The sequence below is a fragment of the Anabas testudineus genome, chromosome 2 (genome assembly GCF_900324465.2).
Source record: "Anabas testudineus chromosome 2, fAnaTes1.2, whole genome shotgun sequence".
In the NCBI taxonomy this organism is placed as follows: Eukaryota; Metazoa; Chordata; class Actinopteri; order Anabantiformes; family Anabantidae; genus Anabas; species Anabas testudineus.
In genome coordinates, this window is record NC_046611.1 from 8,483,313 (window position 1) to 8,505,747 (window position 22,435).

General features: G+C 41.4%; 1 protein-coding gene across 1 annotated transcript; it reads right to left on the reverse strand.

Moving 5' to 3' along the window:
• Positions 1 to 7,488: 7,488 nt before the first annotated feature.
• slitrk6 (SLIT and NTRK-like family, member 6) lies at positions 7,489 to 21,654 on the reverse strand. Its single transcript, XM_026364394.1, has 2 exons — positions 21,133 to 21,654; positions 7,489 to 11,377 (listed from the first exon to the last, which is right to left on the reverse strand). Exon 2 carries the CDS (start codon positions 11,360 to 11,362, stop codon positions 8,825 to 8,827), a length of 2,538 nt encoding a protein of 845 aa, XP_026220179.1. The 5' UTR covers positions 11,363 to 11,377; positions 21,133 to 21,654; the 3' UTR covers positions 7,489 to 8,824.
• Between the last annotated feature and the right edge of the window lie 781 nt (positions 21,655 to 22,435).

Sequence of the window (22,435 nt, forward strand, 5' to 3'; positions counted from 1 at the left end):
ATAAGAGGCTTCGAAAATCCACATAAGAGACTTCGGGGACTTAGGGCCATCCCCTGCTGAAATCACTAAGCCCCAAACACTGAGTGTGTCTCGAAGACTGAGCAAGTGAGGGGGGGATCTCTAGACAGTTGGGGGAGGTGACCTATGAGTCACATCCGATTCACGAGCTGGACGGACTGACATCCTGGGCAGGTCTGTTGATTTGTGCCAGAAAATCTGAAATCTGTCACTTAGATTTTGTGAAAACAAACACAAGTGTTCTAACAAGCAGGTACTTTTAGAGAGATTGAAAAGCAAACTGCAGCTTCCTGACAGATTTTAAAGGATAATGATGACATCTGGCAGCTATGTCCACCCCGGGTTTCTATTGTTTTCTAGTGCTTGTTTTAGGGTTTATCTCATACATGTATGCAATGTAATTCATTTCAATTTTTAACAACACTGTCTACTGAAAATGAAGTATTCATGCAAGCAAACTGCAACGGCAATGACATCAAATTTTATAGCTAACCAAATCAAATAATAATTATGTTGTTATGTGGTTAATTGCACTGTTTGAATGTACAGTATGAAGAGTTACATTTCCTGAGAAACTGCAGGAGAGCAGTATCCAGTGTGAGCTCGGGTTTAGGAATGAAGCACTTTTGTTAGCATTGGAGCAAGAAAAAATATTATATATAATATATAATCATTTGTGAAGTGACAGATTTTTCCCCATTAAGCCAGTCCGCATTATAAGTGATAATTAAGGGTTCGTCCAACCTTTTCGCAGGCCCCCAAGCAGACCCTAAACCATTAAGGTAAATAGCTTTAAATAAATTCTCTCGTCGCCCTAATATCATGATAAAACATAAACAGATGAAGTGGCAAACATTTTTAATTTGCTCATTTGGCAAAGCTGCACTGGGTCTGGATGCCAAAGCAGCCACTTATGGTTTAACCCTTAGGCTGCTCTTCAAACAGAAGAATGAGCCATCCAGATGTACGGAGCTTCCTCTTCAGAGCCGCCGACTGAAAGTCACAGCGACACTCCAGAACTCGCATCACGCACACACGTCCCACTTTCTGATTATTGGCTCTGATATTGTGTGAAAACATATTTTGTGCGGTTGAACTGCAAAAGTGGAGTTCTTCTGCGTACAATCTGTACACATAAGTACTGAAAGTGCAGCTGCTAAAATCCTTTTCACCCAACATTTTCTATGTTTGGGAAATAAAAAACCTCCTCTGTAACATCAAACAGCTCTAACCTCGAACTGAAGGCACATGAGTATGAAAGATAACAAGTCACTAGCGCTTCTTGATATAAAGAATATGTTGAATACTTTACTCTCATATAAACATGAACCTGAATTTGAAAGAAGTCAAGCATCCAAAGTGGAACACTGTAGTAATGCATGACACGTCCAGAAGTTCTCAGGAGTTCACGACTTACACAAAGTGTAACTTATGGGCATGAATTTATTATGAAGGCTGAGTTTTAAAAAAAGGTACAAACAGCTCAAGGCAGCATGTTTAATCATACATGTACCCGCTGTGCACGACAAATGTAGTACAAAGCCTGTTCTTTTCATGCATCGTAGTCTGTATTTTAATTCTGCAATATCCCAGCAAATTTGTACATTTCAAGTTGTTCAAGTTTCATTTTTTATTTATTTTTTATTTTGCCACATCCCTCATTATCTAAAAGTTTGCCTCTATAGTGTTTCCACACCTTCTGGAGTACCAGCAAAGAAGGGAAGTTTATGAGCACCGTGAAACGCATCCAGAGAGGGAGCAGAGGTTTAAAGTTTACAGCTCTAATTGATATGACTTAGATGTACGTCCGGAGTGCAGAGACAAAGAAGGGGAGAAAGGAAAGTTAAACAAAAACGAGGCAAACAGAAGAAAAGCACAAAAGCAGAAATAAGAAAGAGGCTTACATCTCCCATCTTTTTTTTTTTTTTTTCGCTTTGCATGACAGCTCTTTGAAGAAGAGGAACAAGATAGCTGGGAGCCACTGCAGTGGTAGTACTGATGTTGGCACACTATGAAACATTTAATTGCACCATCATTCAGTGGAGGAAGGAACGGATGGCTTGTGCTGCCTCTGTCTGCACGTCTTCTCGAGCCATGAAAGCCCATCAGTGATCCTGTTCAATGTTCCAAGTGGGCCGGGCCGGGCACTTTTCAAAATGGGTCATTAGCTTGTAATATTATTAGAAACACTTTGGGCTACCGTCTTCTATCTCCGCAGTGTGATCACATGAGGAAATTTGTTCCAATGCGGGGAGCACAAGTGCGACTTGTGACTTGGAGGGTGTTGCTCTCTCCCTCTTCCTTCTTATCGCAGGCGGTCATGTCACACCCAACCTCAGTTCATGCTCCACAAGCTCCCGCTCCGTTTCCAAGAAGCACAGAAGAGCATTCTCTTATGGGAAATGTATACACGCTGCATGTATGTTACGCGTGCATGAATAGGCTCGCCTGTAAAATTCAATTCCCTGAATCCATAGGGAAGAAGACACTTCTGGCAACAGCTTCATTGAGCTTTGGTTGATTTTGGTTTAGTTCTTCATTGTACTACACAGGCTTTACAGCCTCACGTGTGTGATTGCGCCGCCTTGTATCTGAACCGCGCTCAGTTCATTCACTGCTTGGGGCAAAAGGGGCAGAGTGAAAAGTTAAAGTGCATTAGAAACGTAATAGTGAGCAAAGTTTCCATATTAATTCAGCTGGATTCCCCATTCTATTCTTGATCTACACGTTACACATATGACATCGGTGTACACAGAAGTTGCCACGGTCATGCACCCCGGGGTGGCTCACACAAACATTCAGCATCTGCTGTTGACTCTCACACATGGGAGTAAAGAAAACACATGCTTAAATGGTAAAGAGCCGCTGTGCGATCGACTGCACAAACAGATTGAAAAGTATTCAGGCATAAGGTTTAATAGACCGCCTAAGGCTAAAAGGGAAGAGTGGTAGCTTCAAGTGATACTGGGAGACAAAAACCCTTTCTTCTTAATTAGCTTCTTTGAGCATTAGGGTCATACATGATCACACACACAAACACACACACACACACACACACACACACTTTTCTGCCACTGCGTTGGTGCTGTGTTTTACATCAGAGATTTTTGTCGCCTCCTCTGTCTTCACATTTTGAAGTGAAGTGAAGCCGTGCATCATTCAGACTGTATTCATATTAATATTATAATATATACAATTAGCATATATTAAAATGAATAACTACTTTGTTGTTGACATCTGTATTTTTTTTTTGTGTGTGTGTTAGTTTGTAAAACTCTTAAAGTGCCTTATATAAAGTAGTTTTAGACCACCATTCCTGAATTTAATTCAAACTTAATAGAAAAGCAGATAAACCAATATACTGTATATGACTCAGCATTACACTTCCTAAAATAAAGGCAATATTTTGCTACTCTTCTAAGTTACACCCATTTAGCTGGGGAAGCACAGGTTTTATTGTGACGCATCCACAGTAAAACGAAATAGATCATCCCTGAGGTTGGTGCATTTTTTTGGGTGTTATCTCAAATCTGTTTCGCTTCTGTGTAACAATTAAGGAGTTAATACTGGTAATTAACTGGAGATAATAGGTTAACTGGAAATGTACTTTCTGAAAGAGTAATTGTTCCCCAGCTGATTTACAGTCTAAAAGGTCACACCACAAGTCAATCCTATTCATAAACCACAACCTATTTCTGTACTTATCCTAACGTTACCCTCAGTGGAATCCATCACTTGGCTATGGTCTCCCTCACACTGTACATTCCCCTCTATTGCTCCCCATCCATTTTCACTACACTATACTCTACTGTATGTGTTACCTGATAAGATGCTGCACAAGCTCCATTAAAAGGAGAAATCCACCCTTAGACACCGTGTTATATATCATCACTTTGGGATGTTACACATTCCAAGGAGCTTTTTCTGATGATGAAGTGCTGTAATTTCTTTCCAGGCACCCTCTTTCTCTCATACATCTATACAGTGCTCATTTGTTGTAGTCTGGATCGTAATTTCCAGCATTTCCCAGAATGCCAGAGAAAAAAGGACTAAACTGTAGTGGCACTAGTAGCAGCAGGATTTAGAGACTGTTTTCCATGTCCAGGACACTTGAAAGTCAGTGTCATTCAAGGCTGCATTGCATTCTGGTCTATTGAGGCTATGAACTGTGGCAAGAAAGAACTCACAAAGAAAGTGAGACAGCAGCAGCACTGAAGCTGCACCTCGGTGTAATGCCACATTATTCACAACAAAGAGCCACACATCTCAAAAATATATTGTCAGAGGATGATTTTTAGCATTTGATCTGAGGGATTTTTTTCCTTTTCACACTAGGTTTTTTATTCTTTATACCTGTGAGGCTGCTCCCAGAACAGAAATATTCAACACAGTACATCCCATGACTAAATGCTTCTGATGTTCAGATGCAAAATTGGGTCACCGGCTTGCTGTTTCAACTGCGTGCCAAGCGAACAACAGGATAGGGGTTCGGCATCCATGATTTCATAGCAAGCTGGTCTGCTTGGCAGCTATCACCATTATTGCCCCCAGGGTAAAGCTGTGTAACAGTCTACAGTTCAGTCAGAAGTGGGGGGGGGGGTTCTGAAAGACGAAGCCCTCATAATGGCGCTTTCTTCATGGTTGGGGCTCCACAGCATGTGGATTCTTCTTATTTTTGTCAAATTCACCACCGAGGAATTAAAACAAGCTTTTCACCTGTGCACATTAGAGACACCTTTGGCAGCGATTACAGCATCGATCGACATTTTAATAGACTTAATGCAAATTATTCTGCCCTAACATGCTCAATCTTCCGTATCACTTTACATAAACGTGCATTTTATGCACGTCTGCCTTCCATTAGCCCACTGCATGCTGGGATTGGCTCCAGCTCCCTTAATGGTCCTGAACAGCAAAGAGTTGTATAGAAAATGAAGGTTCGGAGGGTTGATGATGAATGTGTGTTTCATTCTAAATCGTGCCCCATCAATTAAAGTGACCACAGGCAGGCTCTAGTGATAGACAGCTTTCATCAATTTGTACTGTCATTGAATAAGGTGCTGAATACCTAAATACTAAAACCCTGGGTTGAGAACTGGTGAGATTAAATGTTTCATCATGCTGGGAATCTCATGTTCAATATAGTTCTATAAACTGATGATTTGACACATGAAATCCAGTTCAATCAGCACAGATAGGGCTTTTCCACTAGAGGAACTTACCTACCTGTTTCTGGACTTTCCCCTCTGAGGTTCACGTTCCAGTCTAGAACCTTTGTCCTGTAAGTTCAGGTTAAGGGAAGGTCCAGGTTACAGGCCCAGTAAGTTCCTACTACGTACATCAAATACTCTCTGCTCTCCTGCTTTTCAAAGGATCACATTCACATTACATCCTTTAAGTAAAGATTCAGAGTACTCCTTCCCCGGAGCAGTTGCTAATTCCAACTTTAGATCTACATCTTTTCACCTCTTTGTGTTCCTCAACTCTTTGTGTCCTCCAGCAATCTTAGCTAACAAAGAGATAGTTCTGCATTTGTGTTCATTAAATGTCAGGAGGGATTAAAGGCAAGAAAGACTCACAGCCTGAATCGTATACAGTAACGTGTGAGGCATACATTGACTGCAACCTGCTACACGAAACCTGGTGAAACACTGGATGCAGAGGAGCGATTGATAATATTGCCCAGAGGAGGTGTTCTGTTGTTGTGCTTGGAGATATGAATATTAATAGGTTGTGGTTGAGGGGGACGATGTAACAGACCGTTTTATAAAATAATAACGAGTGAGATGATATAGATTTTTCAGACTGCTTTTTGAAAGCATTTTACTAATAAAGCTAATACATCTTCTCCAGTACAGTGCACACTCCAATAAGCCACTTTCCTTCTTGTACTAATGAAGGGGACACAAATAAGAATAGTGCAATAATATGTTGTGTTATTTGGTGTGTCAAAAGCATTATTTGTGTGTGCAGCTGTTTTTAAGCGATCATGTGGAAAAACAAAAACAAAAACACAAAAATCACTTTTGGGTCTAGTAATTGTATTTCAGGTTATGAGATATGATTCTTTTGTGACTGCGGTGCAAAACAAGCGTAGACTGTTCAAAATGAATTGTAAATAGTCACAGTTGGTGACTGGTGTATGTAAGTCCTAGTGTGTGAGTTTGTTTGGATCGTTGAATCCAGTCTGTGTGCTTTATTTGTCTCTGTGTGTGTGTGTGTGTGTGTGTAAATGAAATACTATATTAGAGATTTGAGTCCATAGTACAGTATACAGTATACCGCACAAGATGTATTTGGCTGTAATGTGCCCTGGCTCTTCATCATGTCTGGATAACTTCATGCAGCACACATTTATCACATCATGTTCTTAAGTGTGTGATGAAGATGCTGCACAATGTACAACATACAAATGAAGTAAAAAATGAATGATGTCAGTGGAAAATGTATCAGAAAACATTACTGACTGAAGTAAAAGTCATCGCTTAATATTCAGACAAGGTTAAATCAGATCTTTGCATTAAATAAGAACTGTACAAAACGTTTCCGACTTGTCTAATTAACAAGCTGGGTCACCCTGACACCATAAGTCAATATAAATTACAAAAGACTTCAGACTAAATTAATGTTTCCACATCCTTGCTTAAATTTACAGATTTTACCTGTGCTTATCCGTAGTGTAACGAGAGCAGCTTTATTCACCTCTTCTATGGCTTGTGGTTATTTACTTATTAAATGTATTCAATGCTCTAGATTTCTTCTAAGATAGGCGCCTTGGTGAGTTTTAGTTCATAAGTGATTCCATTTATTTGAAGTCAGCCCCTAAAGTAAAGAATCGCTCTGAACACAGTTCTGCACTTTGCTAATGTCTCACCTTTGGAGTAGCATATTGCTTATGAGTCTCACAGGATCAAGCTGCAGAGGATAATTTGTCTTCCCTGCTGTGTGTGTGTGTGTGAAATGGTCTGTTTGCCTCTGTGGGTTTGCATACCCTAAATGATGTGTGTCTGCATACAAATCTATAAACATTTATTTAGTCGTGTTGGTGGAGAATCTGTATTTGTATGAGAGAGCTGCACACGTGCCTGCCTGAGCATTTCAAACTGCGAGGTTACGTGTGTGTTCCAGCAAGGGAGCATCAGACGCATCAATTATGATAGAAAATGGAAGAATTACAGAGGGTCCACTGTTTCCCCGGAGAGGAGGAGGAAATGAAAGTCAAGCAGAAAAGCACGGCTGGTGAAAAAGCCTGCAGCCATTGTTGTGTGATTAAGAACTAGGTTTGAGCCATCACGGGGGGCTAAATTATTCACACAGCAGGGAAACAACAAAATGGTGTTTGCACAAGTACATGCGTGTGCATATAGGTTCTCACTGTGACTGATAACACTGAGAGAGAGCATCACTTGTTGAGTCAGGCGACTGCTGAGCACTGCAGACTTGAACCATAGATTCATTTCCAGCATTAGAATATTGCAATTCTTTATTTCCTGTTTATCAGTTACAACTTCTGTTTATATTCTGTACAGCACTGAAGGCACACAAAAACCAAAGATATAATAGAACATACGTATATACAAAATATACAGAATAAATAAATCTATTTAAGTAGAAAAGCTACAGAGTGTGTGCTTACACGAACTGTCTCAAAGTTGAATGAGTTTCCAAGAGTATATAGAATAAATCCTGAACAGTACAATGTCCGCACTGCAATTGTCAGTCACCAGCAGTCCATTGCTTTTATTATCAGCTGAGTAACAGAGAAAAAGTTGGCTGAAGTCAGTTGGCAGGTTCACACCCCACCACGACTCAGTTCCAAATCAGCTCATGTCAGCGTGAGGAGCCATGTTCCTGAATGCAGACATAAGTTAGTGACATGAAGCACACACACTCACTCACACACACACATACACTCAAGGATCATACACATCTGTGGCTCCTATTTTCTGGCAGAAATAAAAAAAAAAACAAACAAACATACAAACAAATGTTTCAGCAGGACTCTTGATTGTCATGCACCATCTTATGGCATTTGATTAGTGCAATGCATTTTTACAAGACTATAATTGTGTATTATATACTGTCCTTTAAGTGCTCTATTTACTGACTGAGAAAGAAAAATATTAATATCTGTGGATATCACCAGCCTGTATAAAAAATAAATAATGTCCCATGACTGCGGATGTACAGTGCATAGCAGTCAAACCACACTCCTAGTACTGTTCACCACTGTACAGTTGGCATTTTGACTCTACGGCACAATGAGCATTCTGGTTACAGCAATCCAGCTGGCTTATGTTGACAGAGGGTGTAATCAGGTCATACCCAGAGTCAGGATAGACTGATTAAACAGCAATTCTGGGTCAAGTGGTGATTGGAATTCACTCACTTCTTTCCAAACATCTGCTTTGTCCCTGCCAGTAAGTCAGCTGGGGGTGCATGTTGTCTATGGATCAGTTTGTCTGGCTGTGGTAACGCCATGGAAGTTTAATCAATCATACAAAGCTGATTGAGTGGATTTCCAAGAAGGTTTTAACCCAAGCCTACTCAACAGACTACCACAGCATCTTTAAGTTACAGTTGGCCAAAACATATTAGAACCTTCACCAGCTACATCACATGGCTGTCAACAGATAGAAGATAAAAAAATAAAACAGTTACATTCTGTGCTACAATTCAAATTAAAGTGATGTGTCCATGATAGATATCTCACACTGTGAAAAGTACAACATGGCAAACATGACAAGGCACTTGGTTAAAAAATTATATATATTTTTATATATATATTTATATTTTCAACTTAGGCTCAGTTGAATGCAGTTTGATGCTCCAGAACCTCTAAATAGTCTGGCTCAGTATGTAGGTTTGCCTTGAGTTCAAAGTACTCATTCTTAGTTTGCTCAAGCATGACCTTGCATGGTCTTGAGTACATAATTGTCTCCATTAGCTTTAACTCCTCCTGGTGCCCTGGGACCTGCATGTCTACAGCAGGCTGAAGCTGCGGCATGTTCTTCCTGAGGTACTCTGTTATTCCAAGCTGCTGCAGCTCCTTCTCCCTCTCTAGAATGTTCCTGTACAAAGAGTTGGGATTCCCAAGAGTGACAAACTCTGCAGGGCGCTCTCCAGTTATCGGTCTGACCTTTGAGCTGGGGTTTCCTGTGAGAGGAGAAGTGTTTTCCTTCTCCATGAGACTCCTGCATATGTGATGCTTGGTGTTGGGGTCGTCGAGGGTGTAATCCAAATCGGCGTCGTGTTCTTTGTGTTGGGAGCAGTAGGTGGGGTTGCGACAGATCTGCACAATAGGACTGTGTGATCTCTCTTCATAAAGAGGGGCAGATCCCGTTCTTTGTGTCAGAGTGTGATGTGTCGTTTTCTGTCCGTACATGCTGTAATGTAAGTGAATGGGACTACTGCTAGTGTTTTCTCTGGGCTGCTCCTCTACCGCTTTTTTCTTTGCCCTTCTCCGACGCCGATGCACCACAAATACAACCAACCCGGCTGAACAGAATACAATCATGAGCACAAAAATAAGAAGGGATAAGATGAGGACTGAGAGTGGGACAGTGTCTGTCAGTGAGCTGAACAAACCCTTGCCACTCCCGTCTGGCCCCAGTGTAGCTGTCACACTCTCCTGCCCACCTGGGGACATAGGGTAGTAGGTCCCTAAACCTGGACACAGCACCTCGTGACGAACGCCTCTTAGCTCGGCCTGCATCACACTCTTTGGGGTGTGGCACAAAATGGAGCCCACCACTATGTCCTTTCTGAGTTTCTCCACCCACTGTTTGAGGCTGAGCAAGTCACAGCTGCAGTCCCAGGGGTTGTCCTCTAAATAAATCTGCTCCAGTGAGTCGAGTTGATCAAGCACGTTGCTCACTGGCAGGTGCATAAGTAGATTTTTCCTCAGGTTTAATTTGGTGAGGGGCACATTGCGGAATATCTGTGCTGGAAGAGAGCTGAGCAGGTTGTTATTTAATGACAACAGCTTCAGGTTTGGTAGGGGATTAAATGTGCCTGGAGCAATCTCTTTGATGAGGTTGTATTCCAGATACAGGTATTCAAGGTTGTGGAGCCCCACGAACATTGTAGAGAACAGTTTCTCAATTCTGTTTCCATTTAAATACAGTTTTTTCAAACTGCTCAGGCTGAGAAAAGTCTCATTATCAATGTAATCAATTCTGTTGTTTGCCAAGTTGAGCAATTCTAAAGTGTCATATGTGACAAAATCATATTTTAAGAGTTTTTCGATCATATTTCCTGTCATGACCAGTTTAGTTGGGCTTTGCTGAAGTATTCCGATATCTGACACCTTTTGAATTCCTCGGTCTTGACAATGCATCAAGAAACCCGCCACGGGGTGATTGTGACAAGAACAGTGCTCCACACAAGGGCTGCCAGGAATATGAGACGGTGTTGGTGCCTTGGCGTCATCTTTGGCATTGATCAACTTGGGAATCTGAGACACTTTGGATGAGGGAGTAACAACCATATCCAGTGACTTTGATGGTTCCTCCAAGTTAATATCTGCATGGGCTGGGCAAAGAACATCTCGCTTGACTTTTGCCAGAATGGTCCCCTTTAGGTGATGAGGAGTGCTGCATACCACATCTCCAATTGCTGACTGGGCCCTCATGTTCTCCATCCAGTTTTTTAAATGTAAAATATCACAGTCACAGACCCAGTCATTGTCTTCCAGCAGCAGTTCCATTATCCGTCCAATGTGCTCTAAAAACCCGACATAAGGCAGCGTCTGGAGCTTGTTGCCACGTAAGTCGAGGTGGGTGAGGGGCACAAACCGGAAAATGTTGCTGGGTAAAAACTCGATGGAATTATCATTGAGGATGAGGACCTTGAGGCGGATCAGTTTGTTGAAGGCCCCTGGTTCAATGACCCGGATAAAATTTGTGTCAGCTTGGAGAAACTCCAAATTTACCAGGCCTTGAAAAGTGTCTTCTTTCAGAGTGACGAGGAAATTGCTATTTATGTGTAGTTTTTTCAGTGAACTAAGAGCGCTAAAGACCCCTGGTTCCAACTCTTGTATGCTATTACCCCCAATATGCAGTGAAAGGGCATTCTTAAGCCCTTCCATTTCTTCAGCACGGAGCTCAACCAAGTCATTTTTGTAAAGGTTCAGGTGGAAGGGCAGACCCGGTGGGATTTTTACTTGCGAGAGTTTGCTGATGTTTCTCTGCTCACAGTTAAGATGAAGGATGCCATCTTTCCTCTCGCAGGAGCACAAGGACTCACAATAATCGGTAAGAGAGTATGATGCCTCTGAGGGATGGATATCTTGGGATTGGGCCGCGGTGAGAAACAAGGTGATGAAAAGGATACAGGGCAGCATTTCGGTCTGTGATATCTGTGAGGAAAAGAAAGAAGCAAGGGCAGAAGGGATGGGGAGGGAGGAAAAAAAAAAAACATTAATTGCACATTGTTGCACAGTTCTGAATAATCGTTCTATTTACATGTCTGAGACTGTAAAATGACAGTCAACCTGTATGATCCAAATGTCACATATTACATGAACTTTCATTGATGCAAGCACAAGCGCTTTTACATTTACAGTATAAGGACACTATACAAACGAAGCACAGCCACACACGTCTTTGCAGAAAGCAGGTGTGGTGTAAAACTGTGTTTAAAAATGATGCAAAGGCAGGAAAAGAACACAGCAAAAGGCAAGGCACGTTATCAGGATTATGCTAAATTTTCTTGCTGAATATTTTACCCCCATGTGGCCTTCTTACTACTTGGCATTGCTGTATCCTATCTGGACTTGAGGGAACACAGTTAATGATAATCCTAATAATCCATGTAAAACAGTCATCAGGATCCACAGTATCTGCCCAGACTGTGCATTTTTCCAATGAGTAAATATATTTCATGGGGTGAGCGGTGACAGTGAGACAGCATCATTTTCCAGTGACTCACAGTGGGATGATGGTACATTTAAAAAAATGACTCTCATTTGACTGGATTTTCTGCCCTTCATCTGAACAAAGACACATTTAGTGAGTCATACAAATGCAGAAGTCTGTTCAGTTCATGTCGAGTCTAACAGGCATTCTACACAAAGGACTGAAATGAATGGTTATGTCTTTATTGTTTGACCAATTAACTCGCACTGGGCTGGATTCAAAGTGAAGTGATAACAGACCAAGCCTATATTCATCAATCTTATACTGGTAATCTGATTGTGCTGTTGTACTCTTCATACTGAACTACATCGAAACACATTACATTAATTACACAAATATTACTATGGATCAAAGACTACATCACTCTTTGGGCATTAGTGGAGAGGTCAGTGGAAGGGATACCTTCCGATGATCAAGAATAACTAGAGGCCCAACCAAATTAAAAAAAGACTAGGTAGGCCTAGTTCAGCTGATGCAGCCTGTGTTTGTCAGAGATCGGTACATTTGGCTTGTGATTGATCTATAAATGCTGCTCAACCTTGGTCTTGACGCAAGATCCAGAAAAAAAAATGCTCCCCTCTATTGAAAGTCAATGAGATGTATGGCACATTTTCCAGGGTTGATTGCACTTGTGTGTGTCTTACAGCAGGTAGTGTGGCATCAAAAGAAGAGAAGGATTTGGACTAGAGTGCTGTGACTAAATATGTAGAGAAAGAAGCCCTATCCTAGTAGTTAGCTCAAGTGAATGTCTGGCTCTCCTGATATTTTAGAAGGAAACTTTTCATGCCATTATCATACACACAGAACATTTAAGCTACAGGGTGTTACTGACTTTTTATTGGCATTAATTCTATAGTATTAAAAGAAGTAAGCTTTGTTTTTGTCTTTGGGCTGGAGAAATAAAAAAGGTTTACCCTTACCTACACCTATGATGGAATTTCCATATGCATTTCAAAAAGACACAAATCTGTTATTTGACATATTAGATACGTAGGCATATTAAGCTAATATAAAATAAATGAAAAAAAAAAAAAACATATGAAGTCACACTTCCTTCCAATAACACTGAGTCTTCCACATATTTAGTTCCCCAGCCATCACAGCAATGAGAAGAAAGTAATGAACATATTGAAATAATAATAGCCAGAAAATAGGGAGATATGATTGTCTATGAGCTCCAATTACCCATGTTTATCATTGGAAGATGTGGTGAAATATAATGAAACACAAAAATCTAATTTGTCAAACCTATTAAATGTTTTATTGTTTGCACACCGATAACACTCGGAAAATGTCTCCAAAGCCTGGTGCTCGTGCATATGTGGTGCCCATTTCCTTTTCATTATTTATCTGTTTTTGCTTGTTCAGGAGTCTGGTAGTGGTCATGGCACCCAAGGCACTCACCTCTGTAACCCTGATGGCTCGTAAGACAAACCAAAATGAAACAAAGACTATTACCAGATGTTATCGCATACTGCATTATAACAGTGCTGAGGGCAGATATAGAAAGGCACTGACCTCACTCTTTTCTATATTTTTCAAACAGCCTCTTCTAACTGATCCATTTTTCAGGCAATCAATGTTACATGGAACTCAGTGTGATGGCGCAGGAGATGAAACACTCTTCCGGTGACAGTCTTTCACTGCAGTCTCTTTTCTAGATTCAAATGTGCTTCTCTTGCTGTTGAGACAATTCAATTAGAGATCTACTGAAGCCCTATGAGATCTTCCTTCATGCATGTGAGTGAAGCCAAATCATTGTCCAACATCAAATGAGATGAGTTAGAAAAAAGAACTAGTACAGAGCTAAGGACAGAACAATAACACACTGAAAAAAAGGAAAAATCTGTCGATGGAATATTTTTCACACTTTGAGCCCTTCTACAGGAAATACAGAGCAGGCTTTGTCCACTTACAGAGCCATATATAGCACGTTCACACTTTATTTAGGCCAGTTACTGTATATAATGTGTAGTGAAGCACTCCATAATAACATCCATAATAAAACCCAATGTCCCCTTATGAGCAGAAAATGGCCAACAGTGCAGAACACTGCTCTGAGAAATATATACTAATGATCAATTCACATGATATACTCCTCTTAATAAATGCTATTAACAGCCAATAGAATCAGCTGAAGAATATTCCATGAAATATCTAATTCACTCATGTTATTAGTTAATGTAGGTAGTGTACTTATGCCTTCACCTTGTTTAAACTAGGGTGAAAGGTTATTCTCCAATAAATCGGTAGTCCAGCAGTTCTTACTAGTGTTCTTTGTACTGACATGTGATTGTGCCATTTTCACCTTTTCCTGTTCAATCCATCCCATTTTCCTTTTGAATCAAAAAAACACGACAAACTTCTGGAAGACAACATTATTCACTATAAATATGGAAAGCTAGGGGTCACAGTGAGTATGTTGCCTTCCACTGATTCTGAACGCTTCATGTGCCAAATGGCTAAAGCACTGCAGTGCCACGTATTTCCATCCTTTATACATTTGTCATAGTTTTCAGTGAATTGACACAGATTGCAGATACAGTATCTGACAACGCATAACATAAACCTGGATTTGAACAGTACCGAATAGCGTGCACACTTTATAGTTGACAGTTTGGAACAATATTTTTAGATAATGTGAACACAACTGAAGTCATGTTCTGTCCTTGTCACTGTCAAAGTAAGTAAAGCATGCTGGAACCACAAATAGCCCATAAGGCAGGAGCCTAATTCCTTTTTCTGTAGCGTGAGGCAACTTGATGTACAAGTATGAAAGGCTTGTTATCCCTAGTGGCACCCGACAGATAGAGCCATTCTCCCAACTCTGTCAAAACCGATAAAAGTCACTCCATATTTGTGTTTCAAAGATATCGTGTGGATATCTTGTGGATAATCCAGAACTTTGTCGGTTTCCAACTCATTTTAAAAAGCTTCTAAAAAGGCAGGCGCCTCATTTCTTAGCATTTTCTAACCTTAGTCCTCCTCAATGCTAGGCTACCTGCTGTCATAGTGATTTATGGATCTTGACAACACAGAGGATGAAGGAGTGCATTTTAATTTACTGAAGTCGGAGTTTTCCTGTCAGAATCATATAAATAGCATTTAATATATTGGCCTCACATCCAAGAAACATGTAAATGTAATCTGTACTACATAGCAAAGATTAAAGACAGTGACAAGATCCAAGCAGGTATAAAATGCTCTTAGAATATTTTATTTGGACTTGTGTACTAAAGCTTATGCGGGAAACAGTCCAAGTTTATGCCAGATTATGTCTACGTGTGGAAGTTGTGCTCTTACCATGGCGATAGGCTTCCAGGTCATGTCTTACAGCTTTGGTGTTGAGGAAAGGTGCAGGAAATGGTGCATACTTACCCAAATTCCCTAATGAGCTTATAATTTTCTATTTATCTGCTTCCCTTGGCAATATTCACAATATCATTACAGAGTGAGCACCATCTGCAGCTCAAGGAAACTCAGTTTAACATCAAGTACACCGACTTAACAACACTGGCTTTCACTATTAAATCCCCACATTCTCCACCTGGATAGGAGTTACACTGTAGTAACCCGTAGTTCCTCCACCGACCGCTCTACCATGCAGAAACAAAGATCCTTTTGGCAACGCTGTAAGCACACAGCCTCGGTGGCCAGGGGAGCGAGGATCATGCCCCATGCTCTGCTGGCTGCTGCAATGCCTGCATCTTTAGAAACATCATCAGTGGCCTGTTAAGAAGCTAGATCAGCTGTGTGCTTTCTCATGTCATGCAGCAGTTCTAACAGCTGGCAGATGATCATATGACAAGATAGAAGCCGTGAGGCCTGGTATTCTGAATTGTTTCACAGATAAAACCCTCATAAATCTAGTACGAAGTATAAAAACTGTTTCTCACTCTACCTTGTGTACTGCATAGTCTCCTCACTTACTGTTCTCTGCTGGTGGGCATTCATTCTGATAGAGAACATATGCATGATAGAACTAATAATAGAAGCACAAAGACTGTGTGTGGAAGGGAGGGGGGGTGGCTCGGCTCCCCTGGCAAGCGTGATTTAGCAGGCTTGCATTTCAAATGGTCTGTTTAACTAATGTGCAGTAATTAGTTCTCCAGAAATGAGTAGGCAGATTACACCAGTGTATAGTGGCATCAAGGTACGTTTAAGGAAACACATCTGCACCAAACAGATGTATAATTTCGGTCTGCATTGTTGTCCCTTTAGAAAGGCATTCATTCTATTCAGGAGTGAGTCACCGGTGCCCAGCAGGACTGGTAAATTGTAGATAAATTAATTCAGAATACTCAAGAAAGAAGCAGCTGTATGTGGAAGGTCTGGGTACATCACAAAAAAGCAAATATGTAAAAGAATTCTAGTGCACTGTAATTGTTACACAGTAGTTTGGTAATAATTCATTTTGAAAAGCTGAGTTGTTTAATCTGCTTGAAATGTTTAAAGGTATCTCATATGCCACTCTACAGTAAGTTAAGTTTTTAGTCTGTATCTGTTCTCTGCGTTTGGATTGCCCATTTAAAGATACCAACCCTTGGCCACAGGGCAATGATAATGACAGTCTTATGATTCACTCCATAAATAGGTGTACATCTGCATATGATGCACAAAGTTCAGATTTAAAGGAGCCACACATTAGGTAGACCTGTTTACAAACAATATAAAGAGCACCAAGAGATCCTGCAGCGTCTGTAAAGGACCAAAAAGATAAACTGTCCACAAAATATATATTAAGCAGACATGTCAAAATGACACAAATGCTCTTCAAAAATAGAAACTAGGAAACTTATCTTAACTAACTAAACTATCAAAGCTATTTACTGTATGTTGTCAATAAAACCAAACATACATAAATGGCATATATGCCATATGTGTGAATAGAACTTACTTAAGAAGACTTACTGTAAGTACAGTGTGTTTCATGAAAAAGCAACAGTCGTGCATATATTTGTTGTGTTTGTGGCTTAATTAGCAGATTGGGTGAATTGCGCATTACAGTATGTTTACAGATCCTTCAACAGAACCCTGCTGGGTTTACTAATTGGACAAACTACCATAAAGTCATAAGCAGTTTTTATGATCACATCTGCCAGTGGATGTAGTCATTAGTAACAGCTGAATGGCATTCGTTAAAGTGACAATTAGCCAAAGAAGTCTAGTATAAAGATACATTTTTAAAAATGTGTACATAGAATACATGACTGCATTGCAGTTCGGCTTTAAATCCTGCAGGAGTGTACCCAAAGTTCCCTCTGCTCGTTTTATAGAAAAAGTAACAACAGGTCAGAGGATTAGCACAAAGTTCACAAACTGTTTTTTTACAGTTCGGGAAACGTGTATTGGCAAGTTTTACTCACCGGTTGGATCATGTACTGTACACCCTGTTTATTCACTAGACACTTCCATAATTCATTCCCGTGTCACACTGGGATCAGTTTATGTTGCTTTACAGTGCAGAGACAGCGAATGAGAACTCCACCTATATAACACACCGAGCAGACTGCCTGATGAAAATCCAGTCAACAACCAATTGAAATAACAGGACTCATTGGAACAGCCACTATCAGACCGAGCAGACAAACAGTCAACACAGACGGAGACAAAGCTTCTGGCTTGATGGGGAGAAAAGATTTTCACAGTGGACTGGAGCATGGGTCCACTCTGTGACCCTCCACAGGATAGGCTGGCTAGAAGATGGTATTACTGATAGTGTCAGTGCCAGCCTGCATACAAATGACTGTTTTCCATATACAGTTCACTTACCTAATTTCCTAAACTTGAACATTTGCCTGTGTTTGGCCAAAACACAAGAAGTGAAGGACACAAAACCTCTGAACTTGAATAAAACCTGCAGTGCCCTTTTGATTTCACTCAACAGAGCAGGTTAGGCTCTTTTTGACAGTGTAAATTTACCTAGACGTTTAAGCCAGCAACTTCAAATGAGATTTAGTTCAAGGTATTGCGTTTCTGTGCCCGTACTTTTTTTGAGATTAGGAGCTGTGACTGAGTTAATTGAGTGGCTGATGACTCAACAACTATAAAGACTTGAGCTGACCTGCACTGTCCTACTAAACAAGACCTTTCAAGACTAATTAAGTAGGAATGACGCAGTGGGCAGTCGAAGCAGCTAGACAGCAATCTAAACTACTATTAAAGCCTGTTACAAATAAAAAAGCTTCAAAGTCAACTAAGAAAAAATTATCCTGAATTCTCTTTTTGTTTTTTGGATAAATTACTGCCCAGCATCTCAAGACGCTTTGAACCACAACCAAAACTGAAGATTACATGTATTTACAGACAACACAGCACGTCTGGCATAAGAAATATGTGCACATCACACGTGACATTGATGCAACAGAAGGGAGTGTTGCATTTCAAACAAAGGCAGTGGGGTGTTTATTGTCCTAAATAATCTGCTCACTGAGCATTTCAGAATGCTAACCACAGCCCATCATACTCTGCATGCTGCTTTCCAAATGGAAGGTTTTTCAATATTCATATGTCATTCAGACAGACAGACAGACAGCAGTCTGCATTGTTAGTTGTGTAAACATTCATGGAAATGAGGCTTATTAGGACTGAGGCCCCGAAAAAATGTTCAATATGGAGCACCAGTGCTCCTAGTGGGAAAAACCTCTACACATCTAAAGCCCAGCAAGCACTCGATCGACTTGCCAAACTCTAATAAGAGAGCCACTGGGCTGGCCTTAAGGTCCCACCTCCTATATGCTTCTTCACCGACAGGTTTATTGCAAAAGGAGAGGGCTTTTAGAGAAACAGGTTATTTTCTTTGCGGTGAGATAACACATTCTGGACAAAAGCAACACAACCAGCTGTGACTAACAACAAACAGGCTACAGCTACTTTTAATAATACAGATTGTGTTTCGTGGATTGTCACAGGAAGTGCTTTGCATAATTTCAGGCCTACCTGCTAATTTACTTCAGTTTACGCCACCTTACTGCAACGCATAAAGCACGCAATGCCAGGGGCCTCGCTCGGAGGCCAGAGAGTCATCTATTGTTCTTACCCCTTTGCTCTCTATTCACTTGGAGGTTACCAACCAACAGTTGCGTGCGTCCACTAATACTTAAAGTCAGGCTGCCTTTGCTTCAGGGTTGAAACAGAGAATGAGAAGGAGAGGGAGAACGCAGGGTAGTGAGGACTTGTTGCATCCAGCTAGAGGTTGTTTCATTTCAGCCTGACATGGGATAGCAGATTAGAGCCCCCTGCACTCTATTGCTTTAGCGTGCGCGCGAGCGAGAGTGTGTTTTTGTGCTCGCGCGCACGCCCCGAGTCTTGTTTATGTACGCGTGCTCACTCGGACCATCTATCAAGTTCCCCGAACGCCCCGCAGTGTTCCCAGGCACCAATTATGGTGGGACTTGTCCCTTTTTCCTCTGTATTGGAAGTGATGTGACTTGCCCTACAGGGTCGACACCACCACTACACCCCCATATCTGCAGATATTCTGCCAGCGCCTGCGGCCCTCCACCGCAATCCTGGAGAAATGATAATTATGACATCCGCCCACTCAAGAGGCAAGAGATAGTTCAACTCCCTTGCCCCTTGTTCGAGCCCTTTTTTTTTTGTGACTGATTCAATATTCTGTGGGCTAGCGCTGCCTACTTTCTCCGTGTCTTAGAGAAGCAGAGGCTCTCCAATATATCTGCAGGCTTTTTCTGTCTGAAAGTAGTGTGGTTTAATAAAGTTTCACAAAGCCACCTACAACTGAGCTGAGCTGCTTGCACTGCTCAGACCAATTTCCTTAGGTTATTTCACACTTTACAACACCACCTTTTAAAACACATCTGTATACTTTCCCATATCAAAAAATAAATATATTAAATTGTGCCAACAAATAATCATTAGAACATTTTCAAGAATGGTTGAATTGAGCCACTCATTATACATAGATGTGAGCCATTAAATGTGAATTCTGATAATTCTACGCAGACCTCGTTAACAATAGCTTATTAGGAAACAGCAGGAACATACATTCAACACTCCCCTTGTGAATCTTACGATTTTGCATAATCTTGTTAATGGGCCCACAAAAGTAAAGGCTGCCAATTAATAATTTATCTCACGTTGTCCTGGGCACATTAGGCTTAAGCAATCCATACATTTACTGTATGCAGCGACTATAACTAAGCTATTAAACTTATTAACAATTGATTCATCCAAGCAAAAAATTAGGATCCAAACTCAATTACACAATTCACAACTTCAGTCTAATTAGACGCTTCTTTCCTTCATTAACTCAAATATAACTTCACCCTCAGATGGTGAACAAAACGCAGTCCTGCAGGACAAAGTGCAAAGTGACTCAATGAGCCCTGGATGCTGTTTGGATGTATGTAATCACTCCTAAATCCACAGTCTGGGTATGGATGTGTGCTTCACGTTCACAGCAGGGATCCCATGTTTCTATCCTCCCTCTCATTGGCTGGAACCCCCTTGAAACACACCTGCGACCATTACCTGTAATTAGAAATATTCCTAGGCCACAGCTACAGTATCCTGCGGCTCGATGCCAAAACATTAACGACAACATAATGCAAGATTCGCAGGTGAGAGCTGTTACTGCGGAGCTCTGCCACTGCGACTTTACAGGGAAAAAAAAAAGATCCAGCAATTTAAAGCAGCATTTTCTTGATTTTTTTTTTTTTGGAATATGCACTAACAAGGTCGGTATAGGCAGACCGGGCTTCATTACCATACGCCCGCACGGCTCCGTGGGAGACGGTAACTGCGTGTGGCAAACAGCCAGGTGTGCTGGAGGTAAAGGAACCCCCTCAGGAAAACTCACTGGTCTCTCTCCCTGTCAGGTCCAGACACTTTTCTCCACTCCTCAAACCGCGTCAGTGAGAAATAGCCGCGCGTAATGTTGATTTACACCCTGCCTGACGCGTAAATATGTATATTTTTATAGAGTACTTAAAGAAAAATGTCAAAAATGGGGGACGAAACCGCTCTATAGCATACTTCAGCCAGTTGGAACCTGCCCATAATTGACATTTGGATTCCTGGCCCTCTCCCTTATTATCAGAATAGGCTACAGCCTAATGAGACATTTCAGAAATGCCACCGGAGTCCAAGACGGGAAAACAAAAAGTAAACGGCACACTAAAGTGGAACATTTTGAAGACACACGTATCATTAGTGACCCAGCTTCGTGACTTACCGACTAAAACTGGAGAAAAAAGAGGAAGGCTATTCCAAATTTCACCGTCCTCGGTCCATCAGCAGATGCGCGCAACCGACGCATCGAAGACGGACAAACCACCGACACTTGGTCTTCACCGGGATCCTGAAACACAGGCGGACACACGAGCAAACTTCGAGGGGTCCGTCAGTCCCCACTTGTCCTCTCGGGTCCACACTCTTTCTCGAGTCTTGGACAACTGTCTCTCACCCGGAGACGGGATAATTCCGGTGCACCAGGAGCTCGCGGTGAGCTTTCACTCCGGTCCCGGGTTGATGATGATGATGATGATGAGGAGGATGATGAGGAGCCCCTCTCTCCACAGCCGACCCCCAGTTAATTGCGGTTAAGTTGCAGGTTCGAGCCACCAGCAGAGAAAACAGTGGGACTGTTACAAAGAGTGTCTTTAATCACCGTTTCCAGTCCACTTACGACAACCAAAGCGCGCACCGCGTCCTGCTCTCCTGCCGCGCCGCGCTCTGTGGAGTTGACCAACGTGCGTCGGAGTCGCTGCGTGATTTGCATGTTGGAGCTGTAGAGGTGGACGGAGGAGACGGGAAGCTGCGTCAAGCTGCGCAGGAGACGCAGTGGGGCGTCCGGTGCAACCTATCAGAATAAAGGCCCGCACGCATAAACCGACAGAGGCTTCAAACTCAAGTCACCCATGACTTCCCCGTTATCGTTCTTTCACAAAATGTCCCTTTAAAGAAAACGTACACAGAAGAACACCCACATGATGGTGTGTAAAAATGACCCCACTAAGCATTCTGCAACTGTTTTGTTTTATTTATTTAATCTAAACATCTAAACATTTTATTTAGAAAGGAAAATTACTCAACTTCCGGAATTTCCCTCTTCTATGTCTGGTAATTTTTTTATACAGCTGGGAAAGCTCTGTTGCTGTTAGACAGAGCTCCTCCTCTTGGAGGTTCTTACAATACCAAGTAAAAAAAAAAAAAAAAAAAAAACTTATATTGATGGGCTTTAAATAGCCTGGCTGCAGCACCAAGCCCAGAGGATGAATTAAATGCTATATAATAGATACATACAGCTAATGCATCCAAAACACGGATTAATGATCCAATAAGGCCATAAATACTGAATTAAGCCATTCACAATACATGCAATACAATGCCTCAGTTCTTATGATACAGAAAATAAGAGCATTGGTTTCTCAAGAGTCCAATAGCTTATAGCTTTGTGAGGAATCACACTACACACCTGCATCATGCAGCAGAAAGGGGAGCTTCAAGCTGGTGTGTGTCCTTGAACACAACACCAA